Source organism: Anas acuta, chromosome 7 (assembly GCF_963932015.1).
Source record: "Anas acuta chromosome 7, bAnaAcu1.1, whole genome shotgun sequence".
Lineage (NCBI taxonomy): Eukaryota > Metazoa > Chordata > Aves > Anseriformes > Anatidae > Anas > Anas acuta.
In genome coordinates, this window is record NC_088985.1 from 34856710 (window position 1) to 34877237 (window position 20528).

The following is a 20528-nucleotide window of genomic DNA, read 5'->3' on the forward strand; positions in this document are numbered from 1 at the left end:
GATATTTATTTCTCATAACTGTTTTTTTTTATTTTTTTTTTTGTAAGAATCCAATAGAAGAATAACCTCAGCAGTATTTGCTGTGGCTGGAGGTGGATTTGAGGCTGGTGGGCAGTGGGTGTGCTGCGTGGTAGAGTTAAAGGAGAGCCCTCCCCACCTCCCTTCAGTACAAGGGGACTCAAACAAAATCTTCTGGGGAGCTGGAGGCACCGGTATGGACAGAGGGCTCAACGCAACAGCCACAGTGGCTGCACAGAGGTTTAGTTAATTAGGAAGTTGGCCGTGCTCGTAAGGAGGAGGAAAACAATGCTACACAGTCAAGGCAAAGAGCAAGTGAAAACCATAGTGCATGAAGCTACGGGGGAAACAGAACCGGCTCTATCAGCTCCGAAACCACCTGTAATTACCGGGCTGAGCATCGGCACGATCCTGCTGCTGAAGCAGAGCAGCATGAGCTCATGAATCAGCCTTGGCCTTCATTAATACATCCTGACAGGCTCCAAACATTCCCCTGGTGGTTTAAGACATTGTAAAAAAAATGAAGGAGCTGCTGTTTTTTGACCTCGGCATGTCACGTAAGGAACTGCTGCTGAGCCCTGGCAAGCTGTCACTCCATCCCAAGAAATCCCCCATGCAGCTTCCCATCACGGTGTGCTCCATGCTCTTGGCCAACTCCATGCCATGCCCTGCTGGCACGGTGGCACTGGGGCTCTCAGACCCTTCTGCCCTGCTCTGGTGGCTTGCAAACCGTGAAGCCAACAGAGGAGGGCCGACCAGGAAGGATTCATTTATTTAATCAGCAGAACAAACAGTGAGATCCCGTCTTGAAAGCAGAATGAACGCTGATATGAGATGCTTCAGGCTGTGCCCGTCTCTTCAGCCAGCGCAGGGAACATCCCGACACGAGACGGGAAACTCCAAGAGTGGTGGAAATTCAGAGGGCTGGTGCCAAACCGGCGCTCCCGGGGAGGAGGCGGCTGTGCTGTGTCCGCAGAGACACGACCCAGGGAAAGCAGGAGGAGAAAACACTTGGCTGTAGAGGAAAACCAACACGTTGATCCCTCCCCTCAGCACAAGGCTCCGGCCAAGGAGAAGCACGGGCCATGGATGGTTTCCAGGGGTGGGATGGGCTGCTACCTTGTGCGACCGAGCAATCTCCGTGATGTGGAGTTAAATCTCAGATCTGGGAATCAATTTTCTTAAGAAACACTTTTAAATGACTGTTTTTTACAAATTCGAACAGAAAAACTCCTTGCTCAGACCCCAAAGCCTCGGGACTCGCTCACCAAGCACCGCACTGCTGCCTGTTGTGTCTGCCAGCCCCGCTGCAGAGGGCTTTGGGTGGACTGGAGTCGGAGATTTCCTGAAACTGTTCAGGCTAGGAGCTAGATGCCAACAAACAAAGCGTGTAACTACATGAACTTGCGAGGAGGAGCTTACCAAAAACTCCAAACACAAACATTTTGTGCATGTTACCAGCAGTGGTGCTCGCAAGCATGGAATACTTTCTTAGAAACCGTCTACCTTTAGGGCACCATCTGTCCAGCTGCAGTATTTTGGTTGGCTTGTTGTTGCTAATTCTGGTATTTGCCCTTTTCTTCTGCTCTCCTCCCTCCCTCCTTCCTCTCCCCCTTCTCCAGATGTGCTTGCAGTGGAGGCGAGCTGCTCCCTGTGCTGCTGCAGGGCAGTTTCCAGCCTGGCCTGTGCTCAGCGGTGCTCGCAGCCCGGCGGGGCCGTCCAGCATTTCTTAGCACGGACTTTGTGTTCAGCGCCGCGGTGCTTTGGCTTGGTGCCTTGTAAACAGATTAGACAAATAAATAGGTAAGAGGCACGTTAACGTCGTGTGCCCAATAATTTCCCAGAGTGGGATTAAATGAAATCGGAGATTCCCCAGGAAGCTGCCCCGCTATGCAGAGCGCTCTCCCCGTTACGGGGGCATCGCGGCGGGGAATTACGCACTCCTGGCATCGGATGCAGGCAACCCAGGACCAAACCACAACCTACGGACAGCAAGACAGCAATCGCACTGCTGCTTATCTTCCCGAGTTCAGCTGCTGCTCCGGAGCCTGAGGTCCCTGGGAGGAGCACGGGAGGCTTTTTGGAAGGAGTCGCAGCCACGCTCTTCCTTGCTGGCACCCGACGCCTCTTCCTTCCTGCAGCAAAAGCAGCTGGTTCCCCGGGGAGGACGGGGGAGCATCTCCTCTGGCTCCCGCTGCAGGGCTCTGCAGCTTCCCGTGCCGTAACCGGCTGTGTAACACCAAGCTGCTCTGAGCAGCAACCTCCCGAGCACCGAGCCTCGCCGGAGCCAATGTTGTCTCTCCCAGGCCTTCTGTGAGATCTGCTTCCCATATGGCCCCGCCGCCTCGCCTGCCTCCCCGCCTGCGAAAGACCAGCCTCCTCGCTGCTGATCCTACCCCTCTCTCCTGCCTGCTGGCATCACGGGCTGCCACCAAGGACAGGAGAGCAGCTCCACCTCTGCACCGGTGGCACGTGGTGGGACTTTCCCTTTGCAGTTCCCAGGACAGAGCCCGTCTACTAACACGAAACGACTGCCAAGAGAGAAAAGCCCTTCTTCAGAACAAGCACAAGCTCAAGTGGTATTTATCCCAGACTTCCCAAATTCCCTCTTTTCCTTGTACAGCCTCAGGACAACAAGGCAGTCAAACGGATCTTCTCCGGATTCATCTGCACCTCCCACAGCTGCAAAGCCTTCAGAAGAAGCTTTTTGCTCCACGAGGCACCACCTGCTTGTGACCCTGAGCACCACCTTCCCTCTGACAAACACCTCTGTTTACAGCCTGGAATTTTGTAATATTGAGCCACGGGAAATTCATCATCTCCACACACTCTCGCCATGCCAATATTGTATGAATGCCATTTCTCTTTCTCCTCCTCGGCTGCTACCATGATTCATGCTGCCGTTAGCTTTCCGCAAGCGACCTGCTTTGGTTTATTGTAGCTCACGTTGTCATTCGTCTTAAAATCAACCCAAAACATAGCCAGGCAGATAAGCCTCTTCCGATGTCTTCTGCCACTTCTGGGGAAGCATGCACGGCAACCCAGTCGCTCTTCATGGTTAAGAAGCCCCATTAGATTACCCATTATTTTTGTACAGCACAGTCTAGAGCAGAGCACGGTGGGCACACATCTAGGAATCATTTTCACCTTGTAAGTTAATTTATTTTCTTTTTTTCCTTGAGAGCAGCGCAGTGAACTGGGCAGGCTGGCTTAGCACTTCATTCACAGGAGCGGAGGCCAGTCTGGCACACCTGGCTTTGAGGTCGAGTAAAAACCAAAACGTGGTAAGCAGGGCAAGCAGCCTGACCGTAACGAGAACAGGATTAGCAGGATTTCATGCAAAACTGAAATATCAGAAGCAAAGAAGGGGGAAACATCCTATCACGTGCACCACGAGCGCACCTCCCAGTGGCAAGCAGCCCAACCTGAACAATAGCTCTCGGCACACGGCCAGCACCACCCGGCCCAGCCAGGCTGACCACGCAAAGGGAGATGAAAGGTGAGCAGAACAGTCCCTAGGCTTCAATAATTCAAACGCATTTAATTTTCTAGTGGTAAGAAGGGTGGAGGGTTTTTTTTTTCCAAAGCACGGCCCGCATGGAGCTAGCATCTCTATAAGGGATGGGCCAGCGGGTGGTGGGAGCACCAGGGCAAGCGGGGCCAGGAGCTGGCCGTGCGTGTCTGCAGGAGGTGGTGGGGTGGTAGAGGGAAGCTGGGGATGTGCTGCCACCCTGCAGGAGTTGTTTTAAGCTTGTGGAACCACACAGCTCTGGGGGAGGCTGCGTGTCACCCCACCAAACCATGGGCATCGTGCTGGGTAAACCTACTGGCACCAAACTCAACACGCAATCCGTAGAAATCGAGATGGAGACAGGAATCCTCCGTCCAGGACCACGTTCAGCCCTCGATATTGCTGGTGTTTATTTCACACGTCGGCCCTGCTGCAGAAATTTTCAGTCGCAAACTTCCCAGGGTTAGGTGGAAGTCCTTTTCATGTGCTGCTTCAGACCGTAACAGTGCCCGTGCTAATAACCTAACTCCTTAATGTACAGAGGGGAAAACAGCACTTCATGAAATATTGATACGCACTTGGAAATTTGACAATTATCTCCAGAGCTCCTCGGTAAAATCTGAAAGCAAATAAATAGCAAACATTTCCTGTACTCATTAAAATACTGAAAAACAGAGAAAGAAACCTACTCATTATCCATTTGACAAATATAACCTATTATTTTTAATAATGCACGGGCATTCAATGCACAAAATTTACAGCTTCTCTTGCTTAAAGAAACCATTGGTTTTGTAGACCTAATTTTAAGAAATGCAATAAAAGTAACTTATGTGGAGCTGATTGCTTTTGTAGGAGAGGGCAAAATCTTTCTTCTGTGGCAATCAATGGCAAAACCGCCATTTGTTCCGATGGAAGTACAACTTCACTCCCTGCCCTGGTTTGGAAAATGGTTTTCTGGAAAGAAATTCTCAAAAAAAAAATAGGGAAATGTTAGAACAAGCTCCATCGCTGCTCTCTGAGTGACATTTCCATTCCTGCTTTTTTTTTCTCACTCTGTTGCTGATAGCCAGGAACCCCAAAAAGAGCTCAGACTGTCACGAGAACAGGCTGATAATCCATCCCGTCAGCAAGAGGAGTGTGTAGGAGGCAGCTTGAAAATGCCCAGGGATTTGCAGCGTTAGAATGAGCGTCAGCAAAGGTGCTGGGCTTAAGAAGACCAGCAAGGATGTCAAGGGTGCACCAGCAGCCCACAGTCCTGCAGCCCCCGGGCACCACCTCCACGCCATCCCAAATATTTCAACAGCACCTGTTTTTATTTTCTTCTCTCTGACTTTTTTTTTCTTTGTAAGCATATCCTGAATTATTACTGATGACAGCGTGTGCTGTCTGAGCAAAGTCCCTTCTGTTTATTTACTCGCCGAGCCAGTACGTCAACCTCGGAAATAACAAACTGCTCGATAACCAAACCAAAGCACGCCTGGCGCACGCTTCTGTCTGCACACAAGTGCTGACCCAAATGGGTAGTGACTAATATATTGATTATATTCTTGACAGTTTTTCCTCCCATTTTCATTTGTGTATGTATCTGCGTACATAAATAAAGCATAGAATGAGTTCTTGGCTGTTTCTGTCAGGATTTACCGAGGATCTTCGCCAGCTCCAAGCGTTCAGGTAAGCCCTACTGGTTTCCTTCTAACAGCGACAACAACCTGCTTATCTCTCAGGTTATAGAGCCTAAACCACCCTCCTTTGGGGGGAATATGGCACTTTTGGGAGCTGTGAGAAGACCTTTTAGTCACAGATTTATCCCAGCTGCTCCTTGGCTGCCTCTGCCCTCCTATTTTCCCTCGGCCACCCCACGTTTGGGGTTGGGTCGAGGTCTTCCAGCCTGGACCTGACGCCCTGGGGAATTGGGGTGCAGCAGCCCCAGGCAGGCAGGGCTTTGGACGTGCCGTGAGAGCCGCGTTTAAGCCGATTGTTGGCCTCGACACCCCTCGTGTTGGGGGAGAGGGCAGAGGGAGGCAAGCCGGGCCCTAATCCGCTCCATCTGCTCTGCAGCAGCTAATTGGATTGGGAGTGCAGAAGGCAAGGCCCCTGGACACAGCCCTGGAGGTTGTGCTGGCCAGGCAGAGCTGCTCACAAACCTCCAGTTTGGCTGGATAAAGCTGCTCCAGTGCAAGGGGTGAGGGTCCTGCCTTGCTTCCAGGGCACTCCTCTTTCCAAGCCCTTCCCAGGGATGCACGCGGCTGTCGTGAGGCTCAGTTTCGGCTGCCCAGTTTCACCCGAGAGGTGAAACTAATGCTGCGTCGGGAAAACAACACGGGGAAGGGGCAGCAAGCAGCATTTCACCTCCACAAAGCACTGGGAACAGCAGACAAGAGATTATAAACCAGCTTTCTTTACCAAAAGCCACTGGAACGCTGCTAACGTCAGGTTTTATTTAGGTGCAGGAGTCAAAGGCTCGTCTGCCAGGTGCTATATATAAAGCTCACTAATCTATGTCCTACGTCTGCAACATTTATTCTAAATCAGTGACTTAATGATTTTGGTCTTCTGCTTTTTAAGGATCCAGCTCCGCACCCACTTTCGCTTTTAAAAATATCAGAGAGCTCAGCTCTGCAGCATTTTCATTAAGCTGGTCCGCAGCGTAATGCTGCGAGGAGGACAAGCAGAAGGAATATAAAAAAAATGTTTAATACAATAATGATCAGAAACCTTTAAATTTTTTTTTTTTCCCTCTGTGAACACTAAGTTTGTAGCTATGGAAACTACTTATGAGAAAGCTAAAAAAAAAAAAAAAGCCAGCAAATATAGTCCAAGAATGATTGGATGTATGAAAGTCCTAACGGTGACAGAGAACTCCAGGCACAGGGTGAAAGGGAAGTGTAAATTGAAGATGACAACACTTGTGTGTCTGACAACATGTTCTCCTCTGTCAGGCCAAATTCATTGTTATTGCCATGGAGCCAAAGTCAACGAATTGTACCTGGAACGAGTTTGACGCTTTTATATCGCTTTTGATAACGCCATTACAAAAAGCACATTTCAGCCTTTGGAAAAAATATTTTAAAAGTGCGTTTTCTGCAATCAGTGAATCGTGTGTGCAGGTTGGCCAAGACAGCCAATGTTTTATCAAGGTGGTTTCCAGCACCTCTCTCACACACTGTTCTTCAGCTCTTTGCCCTTCTAACGAGAGCAGCTCTGGTAATTTGGATGCGAAGACCCACACACGACACACATCTGCAGGCTCCTCTGCCAGAAGGAGGCTGCTGAGGGTCTGTGCATGCACATTACACCGAGCCAGGTCTGTGGGAGCCTTTCTAAGGCTGTCCCAAACTCAGTGCGAGTTATTTCCACCTAGTGCCCGTATCACGCTGCAGATCGATGTCTCTCGAACGCCGCGGTGACTGTCAGGACGGCAGACGCTAGCAAGACACGTCTGCTTACTTCAATTCAATATTTTCACGTGGAAGTTACAACCCCAGTTAAAACAATTAGCCCGGGGTTTTGCCAGCGCACGCCATCCAGACACACTTCACCTGGAGTAAGGCGCTAGCTGGGAATGGCTCCAAGGACTTGCTATGGTCTGTCAGGTCAATGTGCAAATTAAATCAGATTTATTCAGTACATGGAGCTCGCTTTGGTGCTGTTTCAGCCTGCATTGTTAATTGGGCTGCTTTACATGTATACATTGTGATTACATGCTACAGTCTGTATGAAAGACGTAGGGAAGGAAACCTGCAGCTGATTTCTGAACTGCCCGCCGTATGGTACATTGGGCAGGGAATAAACCAACATCAACAAATGCTCATGGAATTTACATTGCGTATGAAATATCGCTGCTACACTCTGCCCATAAAAACCTATTGCAATTTCAACATGTTACTCGAAAGAATGGGCAAATTTAGCTCTTTTAACCTGCCTTGAACAACTGTCAGGACTCTTGCCCCTGCCTGTGCCCTCTCTGCTTTGGGGGTTGCCCAAAAGAAAGCTTCAGCCTGCAAGTGATGCGTGGTTAACCCAATTTTGGTCTGTCACAGGGTGGAAAATGCCAATAAAAGAATCACCGTCAAGTGTTAAACAGTATAAGCAGAACTAAGCTAATCACGGCGAAAGGCATTTCTCGCTGGGCTCTAAGCTGATAAAACAGGAGCTGAGTCCCCTTCACACCGGGGAGAATTACTTCTGCAGGGAAGGCGGCTACCCGCAGCCTGACTTTCCCTGTGCAGGAAAAGGGCAGGATTTTAACCAAATCTCACCTGGCTTGGCAGCCAAGCAGCCTCGCTTGGCTACTCCCTGACTTGATGGGGCCGCCCCGCTCCTCAGCCCTGTGCAGACACAGGCAGCATCCCTGCTCCATCACCATTTGCCTTTGCGTCTTCTTATGTAAAGCAGAGGCTGAACGGCCATCCAAGACGCACGTTTGCAATAAATGATGGTTCCTTGCTGGAGCTCCCCAGCTCCAAAATCAGAAACACAAATCGGACAGGCTCCTCCTGAGGGAGAAGTGCAGGCTAGCTACAAAAGTACAGGACTTCTCATCAGCTAACTGCTTTAAGACTGAAAAATTGGGCACAAAAATATAAATTGAGCAATACAGTCAGAATACTAGCAAACACACTACGTGGAAAATGCAACATTTTGGAGACGTGGCTCAAGCAGTCTGAGCAGTGACCATTTAACAGTTTGCACTCACCATCTCAGCTGGCCTGCAGGATTTATGGCCCTGCATTACCACCTACTCCAGCAGGAGACTGGCCACGAGCCCGCCCTGGCAGCAGCCGGCCGGCTGACACGGTTTTGTCACTCCGGCTTGGCAGCAGGGTCTTTTCCTGCTCGCCCCCGAGCTGACTCGGTGCGATCGCTCCCTGCATGGCACGGCTGCAGGAGCAGCGGGCTGCGAGGGCGTTTCTCCCCCCAGAGCCATTCCCCACGGCTCCACACACAAAATCTGGACGACACGAGGAGCAGCAGGTATTTCAGCACTAGGTCCCCGTGGCTGATTTTCTCCTTACCTCCCCAAACCAGCACGAGGGGCCTGTGCCCTGTCCCTGCCCTCGGATGCTCGGGGCAGCAGGAGCCGTGTCCCTGCCCCACGTCCTCTGCCCAGCCCCAAGGTAAGCAGCAGCTGTGCAGAATCCACACCGAGCGCCTCGGCACAAAAAATCACAAATTGGGTGTCTAGAAACACTCATTTTAAAAAACCACTACACATAGCCCAACAAGACTTTAAAAACAAAAAACCAAAACCCCACAAAATGGTCTATTTTAATCTCCTGCTCATATACCAAGCTTCAAAGCATCGGTGGACTACAACAGACATTTTACAAGCCTCTGCTGAGCGAGCAGACATCAACCTACACCGACAGAAAATATCTGCAGCCATTTAGAGACAGAGTTTAACACTGAGCTTGCTTTCACCTCGTGACTCACGTATCCACTGCAAAGGGCACAGCCTGGCTCCTAAAAACGCATCTTTTCTCCTCCCGCTGGTGAACGCGATTTTCCTGGATTGAGTCAAGTTCCTGCCATCCGCTCAGTGTTTTACAAACACGCTGGCGTATTTGGCGTGCTGGTTTATCACCTCGCGGGTAAGTGTGAACACTCCTTAGCAGTGGTGTTCCTTAAAGAGTAATTCCTCAACACAGCTCCAACACCTAGAAACCGCCACGCCTTCCGCTCCTGAGCGCAGCCCTTCGTCTGCAGCGGCTCTTACCTTGGCTTCTACTTCTAAAACACACTTTAACGGGAAGAAAACCTCTCGGGCTTATTTGGAAAATAAAAAGGGGAAATAAATAAAAATGAAGACAATTTTACAGGTCCTACTTCAGCTAAACCTTTCAGGGACTTCAATGAGAAGATAATCTTTCTGTGATTATGGCCAAACCCTCTCGTTGCTTAGCAACACATAATTAAGGAATATGTTTTCAGATCCGCTTTGCAAGCTGGCCATTATCAGATGAAATTACTGGAGCAACAAATGTCATCCTCATGCAAATGAGTTGGTTGTAGGGGGAAAAAAAAAAAAAAGAGGCTGGAGTAGTGAGAAAGAGCTCGGCAGCACAGAAACGCTGCCGGCTTCCTCTTGTTGCGCACCGGCAATTCTTTCCCAGAAAAATGCCCAATATCGAGGTTTTTAAGACAATAAGGTTTGCGTTTCCCTACGAGGCAAATGGCAGAGGGGTCTGATCGCCCGACCCGAGGAGGCTGCTCCCCAGCCGTGCCTCGTGCCAGGGCGGCACCGCCCGCAAACACAACCAGCCCCGTGCTCCCCACGTTACGCCACGCCGTCTTTTTTTTATTTATTTTCAGGCTTTGGGAAATTGTTTGTTTAAAAATACTGCCTGGCTGTACCACTTCTGCCCGTGATCCACGTCAACACAAAGCGCGCTGCCTAATACTTAAGTGTTTTTTTTGTTTTTTATAAATCAGCGCGCTGCGCCAGCTGCATAAAGGATGCATGAGCATGAAAGGAACGGCACCCACCTTCTAGCTGCGTAATTATGGTGAGCCGGGGAAAGGGGTGCGCCAAACGTCTGCATTTTGACAACTTTATCATTTCCACTCACAAAATCGTTCTTTATTTAGATTCCTGTGGAATGTCATCACCGGCTTGGCACCACTGCTATGCCTATAAATGGTATACTTTTATTGAGGCTTTGTGCCTGCGCTCGGAGGTTACATTGTTCGAGGCTTGTTTGCTCGCGGGCTCGCTCCCGGGAAAAACATTTTGAGGGCTTCTCTGCGCATTGCTCCAGCCAGGCGAGCCACAAACCATCGGATTTTCCGAATTTCCTCTTACGGAGCAGCGTGTTTGTGGCGGTTTCTGCCGGGTTTGGGGTGTTATCAGCAGGGCACATCGCCCACGAGGATGAGCTACGCCTGCCCAGGCCATCCGGCCCCGCAGCTCGGCGGCAAACGCTTCGGGAAAGGGAAGGGGAGGAGAGGAGCCACCACTCATTTTTATTGTTCCAGGGCTTAATGACAGGCTTTTAGTTTTAAGCACGGTCCTATTACTTTAACAGCTATATCGCTTCCCTTATAGGCATCTCTAGGAGGAAATCAGGGGTTTTATTTTATATGCCTGATAAAACAGCAAATTAATAATAAGAAGAAAAGACTTAGGTAATGGCCAAAGGTAAGTCGATTCTCGAATAACACCATTAGCTATCTGATGAATTTAGTCAAAACAATGCTAACCATTTCCTCCGAGGAACACATTTGTGCCTGATAACAGTGGTAAAAAGTCAATCTGCAGCAAACCCTGTAGTCCTAATTGCTCAGCGAGCGCAGTATCTAATCTCCCGTTCTCCACAAACAACAGGAACGCCAAGATTAACGGTGGAAGCATTATCTGACATACCGCTCACTTTTAACCCAAGTTAGCTAAGCAAATAAAATACCAAGAATGTAACTGCAGAGGGAGAACCAGCATCTTTAGCTCTGCGTAGCCCTACACAAGGGCTCCCCTCTCCTTTTCAAAACAGGAGAGTGCCTACTATTTTGGCACAAAACCCGAATATATTTGCCTGCGTTTCTTTTTTTTTAGGGGTTCAAGCAACAATGGGGTGGTTCTAAACTACCGTAGGGACAAAGACCCTTAGGGAATTACTTGGTTCGGGCGATGCCATCGTGGAGACGATGACGGGCGGCCCCGTGCGCCGGCTGAGCTTCGGGTACGGGGAGAGCTGAGCGGGGAACGTGGGGCCGGTGGGGACCAGCCCGTCCCCGGGTGCTCCCGGCCGGCGGAGGAGCTGCGGGCTGCCGTGTGGGCTGGGGGCTGGCGAGGCCACCGTCCTCTCCCTCTTCATCAGCTCCATGGGCACGGTGTACGTGGTCGGGTACGCCGTTTTGGGGCTGGCATGCGGGTTGGCCGTGGTCATCGGCGTGCCGGCGGGAGCGCTGTAGGTGGAGGCCGGCCGCGGGTGCACGTTGCAAGGCAGGGGGGTGTTGTATCCAGAACCGGGGAGGAATTGCGGCCCTTGAGGAGCGCCAGCAGAGGCTGGGTAGGTGGTGGTCTCCAGCAGGTGCTGGGTCGGGGCGCTGGACGGCCTCCGGTGCATCTCCCCTGCCCTCGGGGAGGGTGGTTGAAGAGGAGGCTGCGGGGCTGTAGGGCCGTCAGCGGCTGGCCCCGAGGTGAGGGGCGCCCCGTAGTCACCCGCCAGCTCTCCGCGGTGGCTGAAGCTGTTGGAGCGGGTCCTGGGGCGCAGCGCCCCGCTCCTGCGCTCTTGCCGCTGCAGCTGCATCTCCGCCTTGTAGTTGTGGGCGATGCGGGACAGCACGCGGGCCTGCCCCAGGTTGGGGGCCACCGACTTGATGTCGTTCTCCTCCATCATGGCGAGCAGGTTGGGCGAGTCGAAGCCCTGCTGCAGCAGGGCGGCGAAGGTGCTCTCTGAGACGCCCTCCGCACGCAGCAATGCCACGAACTCGGGGTTGAAGCTCCTCTTCCCCTCCTGCCCGGGGAACGCGGGTGGCACCGCCGGGTGGGACGGAGCCGCCGCCACCGCCTCGTAGCTGTCGTAGGGCCCCTTGGTGCCCGTGCCCTCCCGTCCTGGTCCATAACCACTGCTGGGGTCCACCACCAGGCAGGTGGGGGCTGCCTGCCTGCCCCCTGATGGCTCAGGCGGCCTCTCCGCCCCGTCACCATATGCCGGCCGGCTGGGGAAGGCCGGGGGCTCTGCTGCATACCGCATGCCGGGGGTCTCCATGCCATACCGTGCCGGGGAGACGTCCCTGCCACGCAGCCGCTGCCCCTCCAGTGCTTTGGGGTCCCTGTAGAGGCGGGCGGCTTCTGGGGGCACGGGTGGGCGACCCGAGGCCGGGTCCCAGGACAGCCGGCTGCCCGGCACCCCATAGCTCGCCGGTGGCCGGCTCAGCGGCTGGTAGCAGCGGGGGTCTTTGGGCGATCTAGCCGCCAAGGAGGGGTCGCTGTAGTAATCCTGGGCGCCCCGGCCCGCCATGGCTGCCTGCCGGTCACAGTAGGCGAAGTCGGGGACCGAGCCCTTCCTGAGGGGCCCCGGGGCGAAGGCGGCATCCTGGTAGGGGTACGCCTCTTGCTTCAGCTCCGCGCCGCCCTGCAAGATGATATCGTTGGCGCGGAGGCCCAGGGGCTCGTACCAGCCGCCCTCGCTGCCCACGTAGGTCAGGGAGCTCCTGCGGCCTGGCGGCCTTTGGTACTCGAAGGCGTTCTCGCCCTCCCAGGCGCCCTCGTACCAGCCGGCGGCGTCCCAGCTCTGCGAGCGGCCGATGTTGGGGTGCTTGCTGGGGATGGGCATCGCCACCGCACCGCTTGGTCCCGCTGGGATGGATGGAGAAGAGGAGGCGCCTTCCTTCTCGCCGCTTCCCCGGCCAGCATCAAAACCAGCCCATGCCCGGCGTGAGCCCTCCCTTCGTGGTTTTATCTTTCCGAGCGCCGCCTGAATTATTAATTCTTCGAAACTTTAGCAGGCAAAGCATACAGCAGCGCTGTAACCCGGCCTCGCTCCGGGCTGGTGGGAGGAAGGGCTCTCCGTGCAGAAGGGGGCCGGTGTGCTCAGCCCAGATGCTTTATCCTCTGCTGCCCGGGACGGCGCGCTCACATGGACAACTGGCCGAGCAGTGCCGGGGATTAGGAGCTAAATAAAACTGCTAAAGCCCCCGCTCCATGTGACATCATTTCAGCCCGATGAAATCTCCTGCACCGACCCAGCCAGCAACCTCAAAGCAATTTCTCCCCGGGGAATCATTATATATATATATATATTTATATATATTTTTTTACATGTTGTTTTTTTACACGTTTTTCATCTGTTTTGATTGTCGCCTTCCTCCTGAGGTCACTGCTCCCATCCGCACCAGCACCCGGCAGGAATCAGCAGTGGGATAACGAAACGTGCATGAACCCACACGGCCCCACGCACACATACAAAAATAAAAAAGCAAGCTCCAGTGTCAGCTCAATCTTAATCCACCCTGATGAAACGCTAATCCACTGCACACAGCTAAGGACAAATTAAATGGGAGCAAGCAGGCAGGACGAAAAAAAAAAAAAGGCCAGTGCTAGATACTGAGGAATACAAGAGCGATTAGAAATTAGTTAGGTATCTGTTTAACACTTTATGAATATTGTAATTTGCTTTGGAAATTACATTTTTTTGTTGTAGTTTGAAATTAGCTACACTAACTGGGCTCCAAAAGGATCCTTTACATTATTATCATAATGCGCAAATCCTTTCATCATCCCAGGACAGAAAATTGTGGAGGTGTAATCTGGAATGTATAATTTTAAGACCCTACCAGAGGTCACGGAAAAGGAGGGGAGGATCAAAGGATCTAAACTCCGGTCCTACAAAGGAAAAAGGAGTAGCAGACTTTTGCCTATTATCTCTGGTTTCCTTCAGAAAAAAAAATAATACATGTTTATGAGATGGAAAAACACTCAGAGACATCAGACAAAACTCAATTTGTTTCGAGCAGTCTTTCAATATTCATATGGATTAAGTTTTTTTTTTTTTTTTTACAGTTAGAGTAGGCAAAAGGATTTAGATGGAATCACAACACAGAAAATCATTATTTGGAAACATAATAAAAATTTCCATATATAGTTACCATTTGCAGAGGAGCGATTAAAATGGCTCCCCAAAACACCTATCTAAATTATCACGAGCTGCTTACGCTCAAAGATTCCTTTTCCTAGAAGAACAGGTCAATCATTACTTATTTTGTTAATCACGGCGAGCGAAGCAACATTTTCCTTTCCCAATTAAAAAATTTAGAGGGAAACGATTTCGCTTTTCCCCGCTGTGATAATAGATTTCTGCACCTCAGACGTGCACCTTCCAGGACAGACCCAGTAAAAGGGATAACAGCCACCTCTGGTCTGTTTGCAAGACAGCTTGTGCGTTTTTCACTGCTAATCCACAATAAATGTTTAGTGCGCTAGCCATCACATGATAGACTATTGTGCTCTTATGATAGCTAAATCACTAATACAGCCTAATGCTTCTACTTGCCTATCATACTAATACCTCGGGGCTATATTTCTGACCCAAATACTGACAGGATCTTTGAGTAATCCCTAAATTTCTTTATTGCAGTAAATATTGTAAATCCTCTTCAAACATTTTCTCCTCCAATTCCATCCCCAAGCACCACAGCCTTTAAAATTATGTTGGATATTAGGCAGACATGCAAAACACGGGCCCCCCAAAGATTATTTATGCAATTCTCGGAGAATATCTGATTGGCATCATATTGAATTAACTAACGAACTTAAGGCGCATTGGAAAATTTCTTCTTTTGTGAGAGTCAAAATGGGAAGACACATTTGTGGCTTACAAATAAAGCAGAGAACATTTTAACAAACAAAAACATTTTATTACCGCAACATTTTGGTAAAGGCTGAAATGTATTCCCAAATGGATACAGAGAGATCCGTGCCATTTGTTTGTTCTGAAGCAGCAGAAGAAAGCTACCAAAAATGTATACTCAAAAATAATAAAACGCTCGTCTATAGATCAGGGGCATCTTCCATTATTGTTTTCACAGAAATCAGTCCGTGTTCAGCCCTGGTAGACAATGGGAAAAAACATGTCATAGAGCAATTAAACTCTGTAAGTGCTGGTCCTGAACAACTGTATGGGAAGCCAGAAGGGATCTCTGAGTATTTACTGCCTCTTAAAAAGACAAAGGCTTTGATAAACTCTTGGGTCTCTCAATGGACATGCAGAAGAGACTTAGTCCAACCCAACAAAGTGGTGACCAGTGGCCGTACCCTGCCTGGCTCAGCTCACATGGGGCTGAGCAGGGCCAGAAGACCCATCCTGGTCTCCCTACAGCCTGGGCACGGAGCAGCTCACACACCCACTGGGACTTGGGCTTTTCCCCAAGCTATGTGGTACAGGTCCTCGTGGGAGGATGCTGCACTCCCCCTGAATCAAGAAACGCGTACAAAATGACCAGAATGAAATATTTATGGATGGGCAGCCAGGATTTTTTCTTTTTCTTCCTTTCGCATTCTTAGCAGCAGCTCCTGTGCAAATGCCAGTAACTCCGCAGCTATTTCTGAATTCAGAGCCAGGCAGCGATCGCCAGGAGAGGACGCGGAGGTGCAGGAGCACAACCCAACCCAACTGATCTCATCTGCACTTCTGGGGAGAGGAGGAAAGGCGCCGGCACCAGCATTCCCAACGTGAGGGGGAGATGAAGGACCACGGGACAGGCAGAAGATTTATTTTCCCTTTTAATTCTCGAGGTATTTAGGGAAAAAAAAAAAAAAGACATATGAAAGCAAAAAAAAGAAAAGAAAAAAAAGCTGATCAAGAGATTAAGTGCTCTGGTATTTCAGATCACGTGAAAAATGCACAGTTGTGACTTAATACGCTGGGTTTCAATCTAGTGTTGGTATAATGTATGGTAAATTTTGCTATGATACAGCAGCTACAGAGAGCTGCTCCGAAAACAAGTAACGACAGAGGAGCAGAAAGGTGGGCCCGGCATTTCGACACCACAGTCAAAATGCAGGGAATGAGATCTGGCTCGGGAAACCATTCCCAGTGGATCTGAAACACTCATCTCCCCCAGTGCCAGGAAGCTCAGTTTTCTTTCAGTGAGGAGCAAACCTGTTATGTATGTAAAAACCGTGATAAGGAATCAGGATGCTAAATCTGCAACACAAATTTGTAAACAACATTTTTTGGTGTCTGCAGCACTGACTCGGGGGAGGCTGGATGCGAAATGTAATTCACATCGATGTAAAACATTTCATTTCAAATTCTGAAAGCAAGTTGCTGGAGAGATTACCCTGTGCAACAAAACAGTACACTTTTTCTTGGTTTTGCTTTTTACTATTTTAAAATACTTTCCAAGTACAAGTTTAAATATTGTTTTTTTACATGAAACGTGATTTTTTTTTTTCTTGCATGCAGCAAAATGTTGACGTTTTCTCCCAAATTGTTTTCTTCTGGGAGAAAGCAGAACTTAAAACAACAGAGTGAATATGCCAAATCTCATTTTGGGCAAAAACTGTAAGGTGAATCTGTTGAAAAAAGGCTCTTTCCCTCTCCAAGGCAAAGGAATCCTACCTGTTGTAGTGAAGAATCCTCCAGAGGGTAAGTACATCTCGTGTTAATGGAGAGAGCAGGTATCAGGATACCCAGGCTTTATACTTCGTTCTACCACTGCCAGCAAGCAAATTGATTAATTTCTTAGTCACAGATTCCCCTTCCATCAAGAGGGATAAGATAATACACACCTATCACCATCAGACGGCGTTAAGATTAATCCGTGTTTGTACTGTGATTTCAGGTGACGAGGTACAGAGCACCAGAAAGCCAACGGTGGGATAAATGCCTCAGTGCCTGGGCTTTCCAGGACCGTGTGTGATTGTACCTAATGACCCCTGGTGGCTGGGGAGCCTTTTCTGGGTGTCTGCTCCTTGCAGGGTGCTGGGAAGCAGCACGGAGCTGGTGCTCAACTACATGGTGGGATGCGATGGCTGCTACAGAGCAGAGAAGGAGTAGCACGAGTGTGCTGTAAATGCTGCTCACACGTGCGCGCAAACGTTAAAGAAAAAAAAAATTGGGGGAAGAAATGCAGGAAGACAATGTTCCAAATCCTTGGAAATTACTGCATTTGCTCAAATTTGGCTCTGCGAAAAATCTCTCTCGCCACGGCAATAAGCACTCTGCATAGATGGACTTTCTAACAGTCTCCTGAAATTGGAGGCGTACAAAAGAGAAAATTAGCAGGATTGTGCAGGAATCATTTTCAATAATCAAAGGAACAGAACAGCATCTGAAAGCACTCAGCGCTTGAAGCCCTGCCACATGCTTTTACCAATTTCCAAACCAAAAGCGTGGATGCTTTGTAACTTCAACAAAACCCTCTCAAATACCAACTCGGTGCGGTACAACAAAACACTCTTCAGATCAGCCGATTATTAAACAATCACTGCCCTATGGAACTCCGTATTTTGATGACTTTAAAGCGCAAAACAAAAGCTGACGTCTGCGTGCAGCTCGCCCCGGGGCTGGATGGACGCGCAGTGTAACCGCTGGCTCGCATGCGCGACTCGCCCCAGGAACGCACCGCCGCGTGCCTCGCCGTGCTGCGGGCAAACTGGGGTTTGGAAACGGGTTCAGCTGACGACCCCACTGACTACACTCAAACAGGGCTGCTCACAGCAGCCAGCGATGTGCAGGCAATGAGCATGTGGGAATTTTGAGCGACGAGGCCACCTCTTCCTTTCCACTGCCAGCCAGCACCGCATCTCACATCGCCACGTGCCGATGAGTCTCCAAGCAGAGGCACTTCACCCGTCTGTCGTTGAGGGGTACACTACCTGGATTTACCTCGTATTTACTGCAGAATGAGGGTCCGAGCAAAAGCACCCCAAGGAGCACGCAGGATTTGTCACCTCATGCTGTCCGGCTCCCCTGGCAAAGCCCTGGTGATTTGCAGCCGGGGATCAAAATCAAGTTGTGGCTAACAAATGCAGGAGGCTAGCAGTCATCTAAAAAAAATCATGTTTAAAAACAAGAGGCTCAGCTGAAAAACATCCTTTCAGCCTTTGGAATAGGCCCTACAGGCTCTTGAAACTTCAGTGAGAAGCAATTTTGCCTTCAAGTATTGGGAGAGTCCAGTAAAAGTCAGCAGAAAAAGTATTGTGACATTCCTGGTTCAACAAAGGGATAATAAAAATATCAGATGTCTCCCTGTGCCATGAAACTACACGCTGTCAAGGGCTACAGAATAAAAATCAATCTGGATGCTGAACGGCAGTCGAAAAGCCAGCAGACAAGGTTCATTGGGCACATCCCTCAACTATTTGCAAAGATCTAATCTACGAATGCTCTTAAAAATAATCCTCTGGAAATCACATCAAGCACCTTGTCTCCAAAACTGGGTATTAGACCTTGAGGTCAAAATTCATCATTTTTAATAAGAATTCAGGATCAAGATTTAAATAGCATGTGTAATGAAAAGCATGGGAATTATATCTGTCCCAGAAAGCAGTAGAGAAATCCATTGTTAAATGAATATATATTGTAATTCTGAACTCTGCCATGCATGTCTGGGCTTTGCATAAAAAATAATTAATTACTAGGTTGTAACATGGTCTTGAGGAGATAAACAGGCTGGAGTTCAGGGTGTCTTCCTGCTTTACTCTCCCTGATGATGCCAAGAGCTTGAAACATGCACGCCCCTTGCAGACTCAACACAGATTTAAGAAAAAACAAACCAAAAGAAAACACACACAAAAACCAGGAAGGAATGTTATTTTGGCTAAAAGCCATTTATTATTTGCTTTTCTAGAAGACTGATATATTTTATTATTGTATGGCAATAGCCAAAGTATCTGGTGGGGAGGGACCCCATTTGCTGGTACATCTTAACACGGTCCCCAACCATCCACGGGGACGGATCCTCCCTGGTAGGGTGACCCCAAGGCCAAAGGTGCCAGCCCCACGACCCTTGTTTAGGTCCACTGGCTGATCCATATCCCCAAACTGCTATTACCAGCAGGCAGTGACACTATTTTCTCTCAAAAGTGGGTGCCAAGCTCTAACTCTAGGCTTTTTTTGTGAACTGAAGCTGTTTATCAATAAGTTTTGAAGTGCTAGATGGCAGTAGAGAGTGTTTAAAAAAAAACACACTATGAAGACTATCTAAAATAAAAGACAAAACAAGTTAATAGAGTTAAGCTAATGGGCTATATAAAAGTGTCAGTAAGAAATCAGCAATGCCATTGAAGTTTAAGGCAACCAAAATGCACGACCAACTCTAGAAAACTCGCTCTTTGAAGAAAGCTCTCGGATATAACACACATAATGAAAACCTTCACTGTTTTGGCACCGAGATCCCTTACATCTGTTCGTGGATACAGAAAAATATAAAAGAAAAGTTGTGTAATGCATTTCTCTGCAGCTTTATTTTAGTATAGCCAGATGTCCCGCTCCTGTCAAAATATTTACTAGTAAATATTCAGCAGAGTCGGAATCAAACCTAAAAACCTGGTCCGGATCCAGACGTTGTCAGTCCAGGAGGGATTCTAACTTAGGAGGCAGATAGGAGTTTTTGCTCATGTTTGGGAGGAAAATCCATCCCGTTCTCATCCGTCCTTGGGGACTGAGCATTTCCCATCACGTATCTGGAAGAGGCGAAGCAGCCAACTTCCAACTTCCACCCCCTGCGTTCGGCCGCGTTCCCAAATGCTGGAGCTCGGGAATACGTCGACAGGGCTGCCCCGAGGCTGCTGCTCAGACAATGCTCACATCCCTGTCTCCTTGCGTATTCTGGGGGTATTGTCATTTTTCTGAGTAATCTTTAAATGCGGAGGAGGATTTAGAGTAAGGAGAAAAAAAACAAAACACAACAGACATGACAACGTGTTAATCCATAAACCAGTTAATTTAAATGGGAAATGTGGTGAGGATGAAAAATTAAGTTGATGGTATAGAAGTCATCAGCTGTAATTGTTTCTTAATTAATGACTTGAAGTTAGAAAGCTTGTTATATGGAACCTTGTCTTAAAGGCTGGAGAAAATGGAAAAATACAAGGTGGAATTAAGAGTTAGATGAGTATTAAGTTACCATCAATGTGGGCTTAAATGCAAGGAGAACACAACAGAAGTATTTTTTCCTACCTCTGTGCATGTAGCACTCACGTCTCAGGAAACGGGAGCTCTACTTCTTGCAATAGCTCGAGTCACATATCTATTACAACGCGATTGCATACCAAATTCATGATTTTTTTTTTTTTTCCTTTCTGTAACCTTATCTAAATGTGTCTTACTCTTTACCGGATGCCTGGGGGATTTTGTCAGGCTGGCTTCATATCTGGCTCAAGTCCTACATCTTGTCATGCATATCCCCCTGTGGCATGTCAGAGGAGATACACTGCACATAAGTGAATGTATATAAAAAAAAAATAAATCTAAACAGAACTGGAAAACTACTCGAGCACCTCTGCCTCCCTGCTGCAAGGACAACAGCGTACCTGTAGATAGGAGATACACCA

At 49.1% G+C, this 20528-nt stretch overlaps 1 protein-coding gene and 1 long non-coding RNA gene across 4 annotated transcripts in view; one reads left to right on the forward strand and one right to left on the reverse strand.

Annotated features, from left to right (window-relative positions):
• CTBP2 (C-terminal binding protein 2) overlaps window positions 1-20528 on the reverse strand; it is a 114403-nt gene that overhangs the window by 20055 nt on the left and 73820 nt on the right. The window contains exon 1 of one of the 3 annotated variants that reach the window (XM_068689119.1): window positions 20155-20179. The exons of the other annotated variants lie outside the window; for them this stretch is intronic. Within the exon in view, the coding sequence (XP_068545220.1) occupies window positions 20155-20164 (10 nt within the window). The 5' untranslated portion in view covers window positions 20165-20179. Of the gene's footprint in view, window positions 1-20154; window positions 20180-20528 lie in introns of those variants that run through there. 3 annotated transcript variants of the gene reach the window in all.
• On the forward strand, window positions 825-5142 carry LOC137859727 (uncharacterized). Its single transcript, XR_011098494.1, has 2 exons — window positions 825-3517; window positions 4596-5142. It is a non-coding gene; the product is annotated as an uncharacterized lncRNA (long non-coding RNA).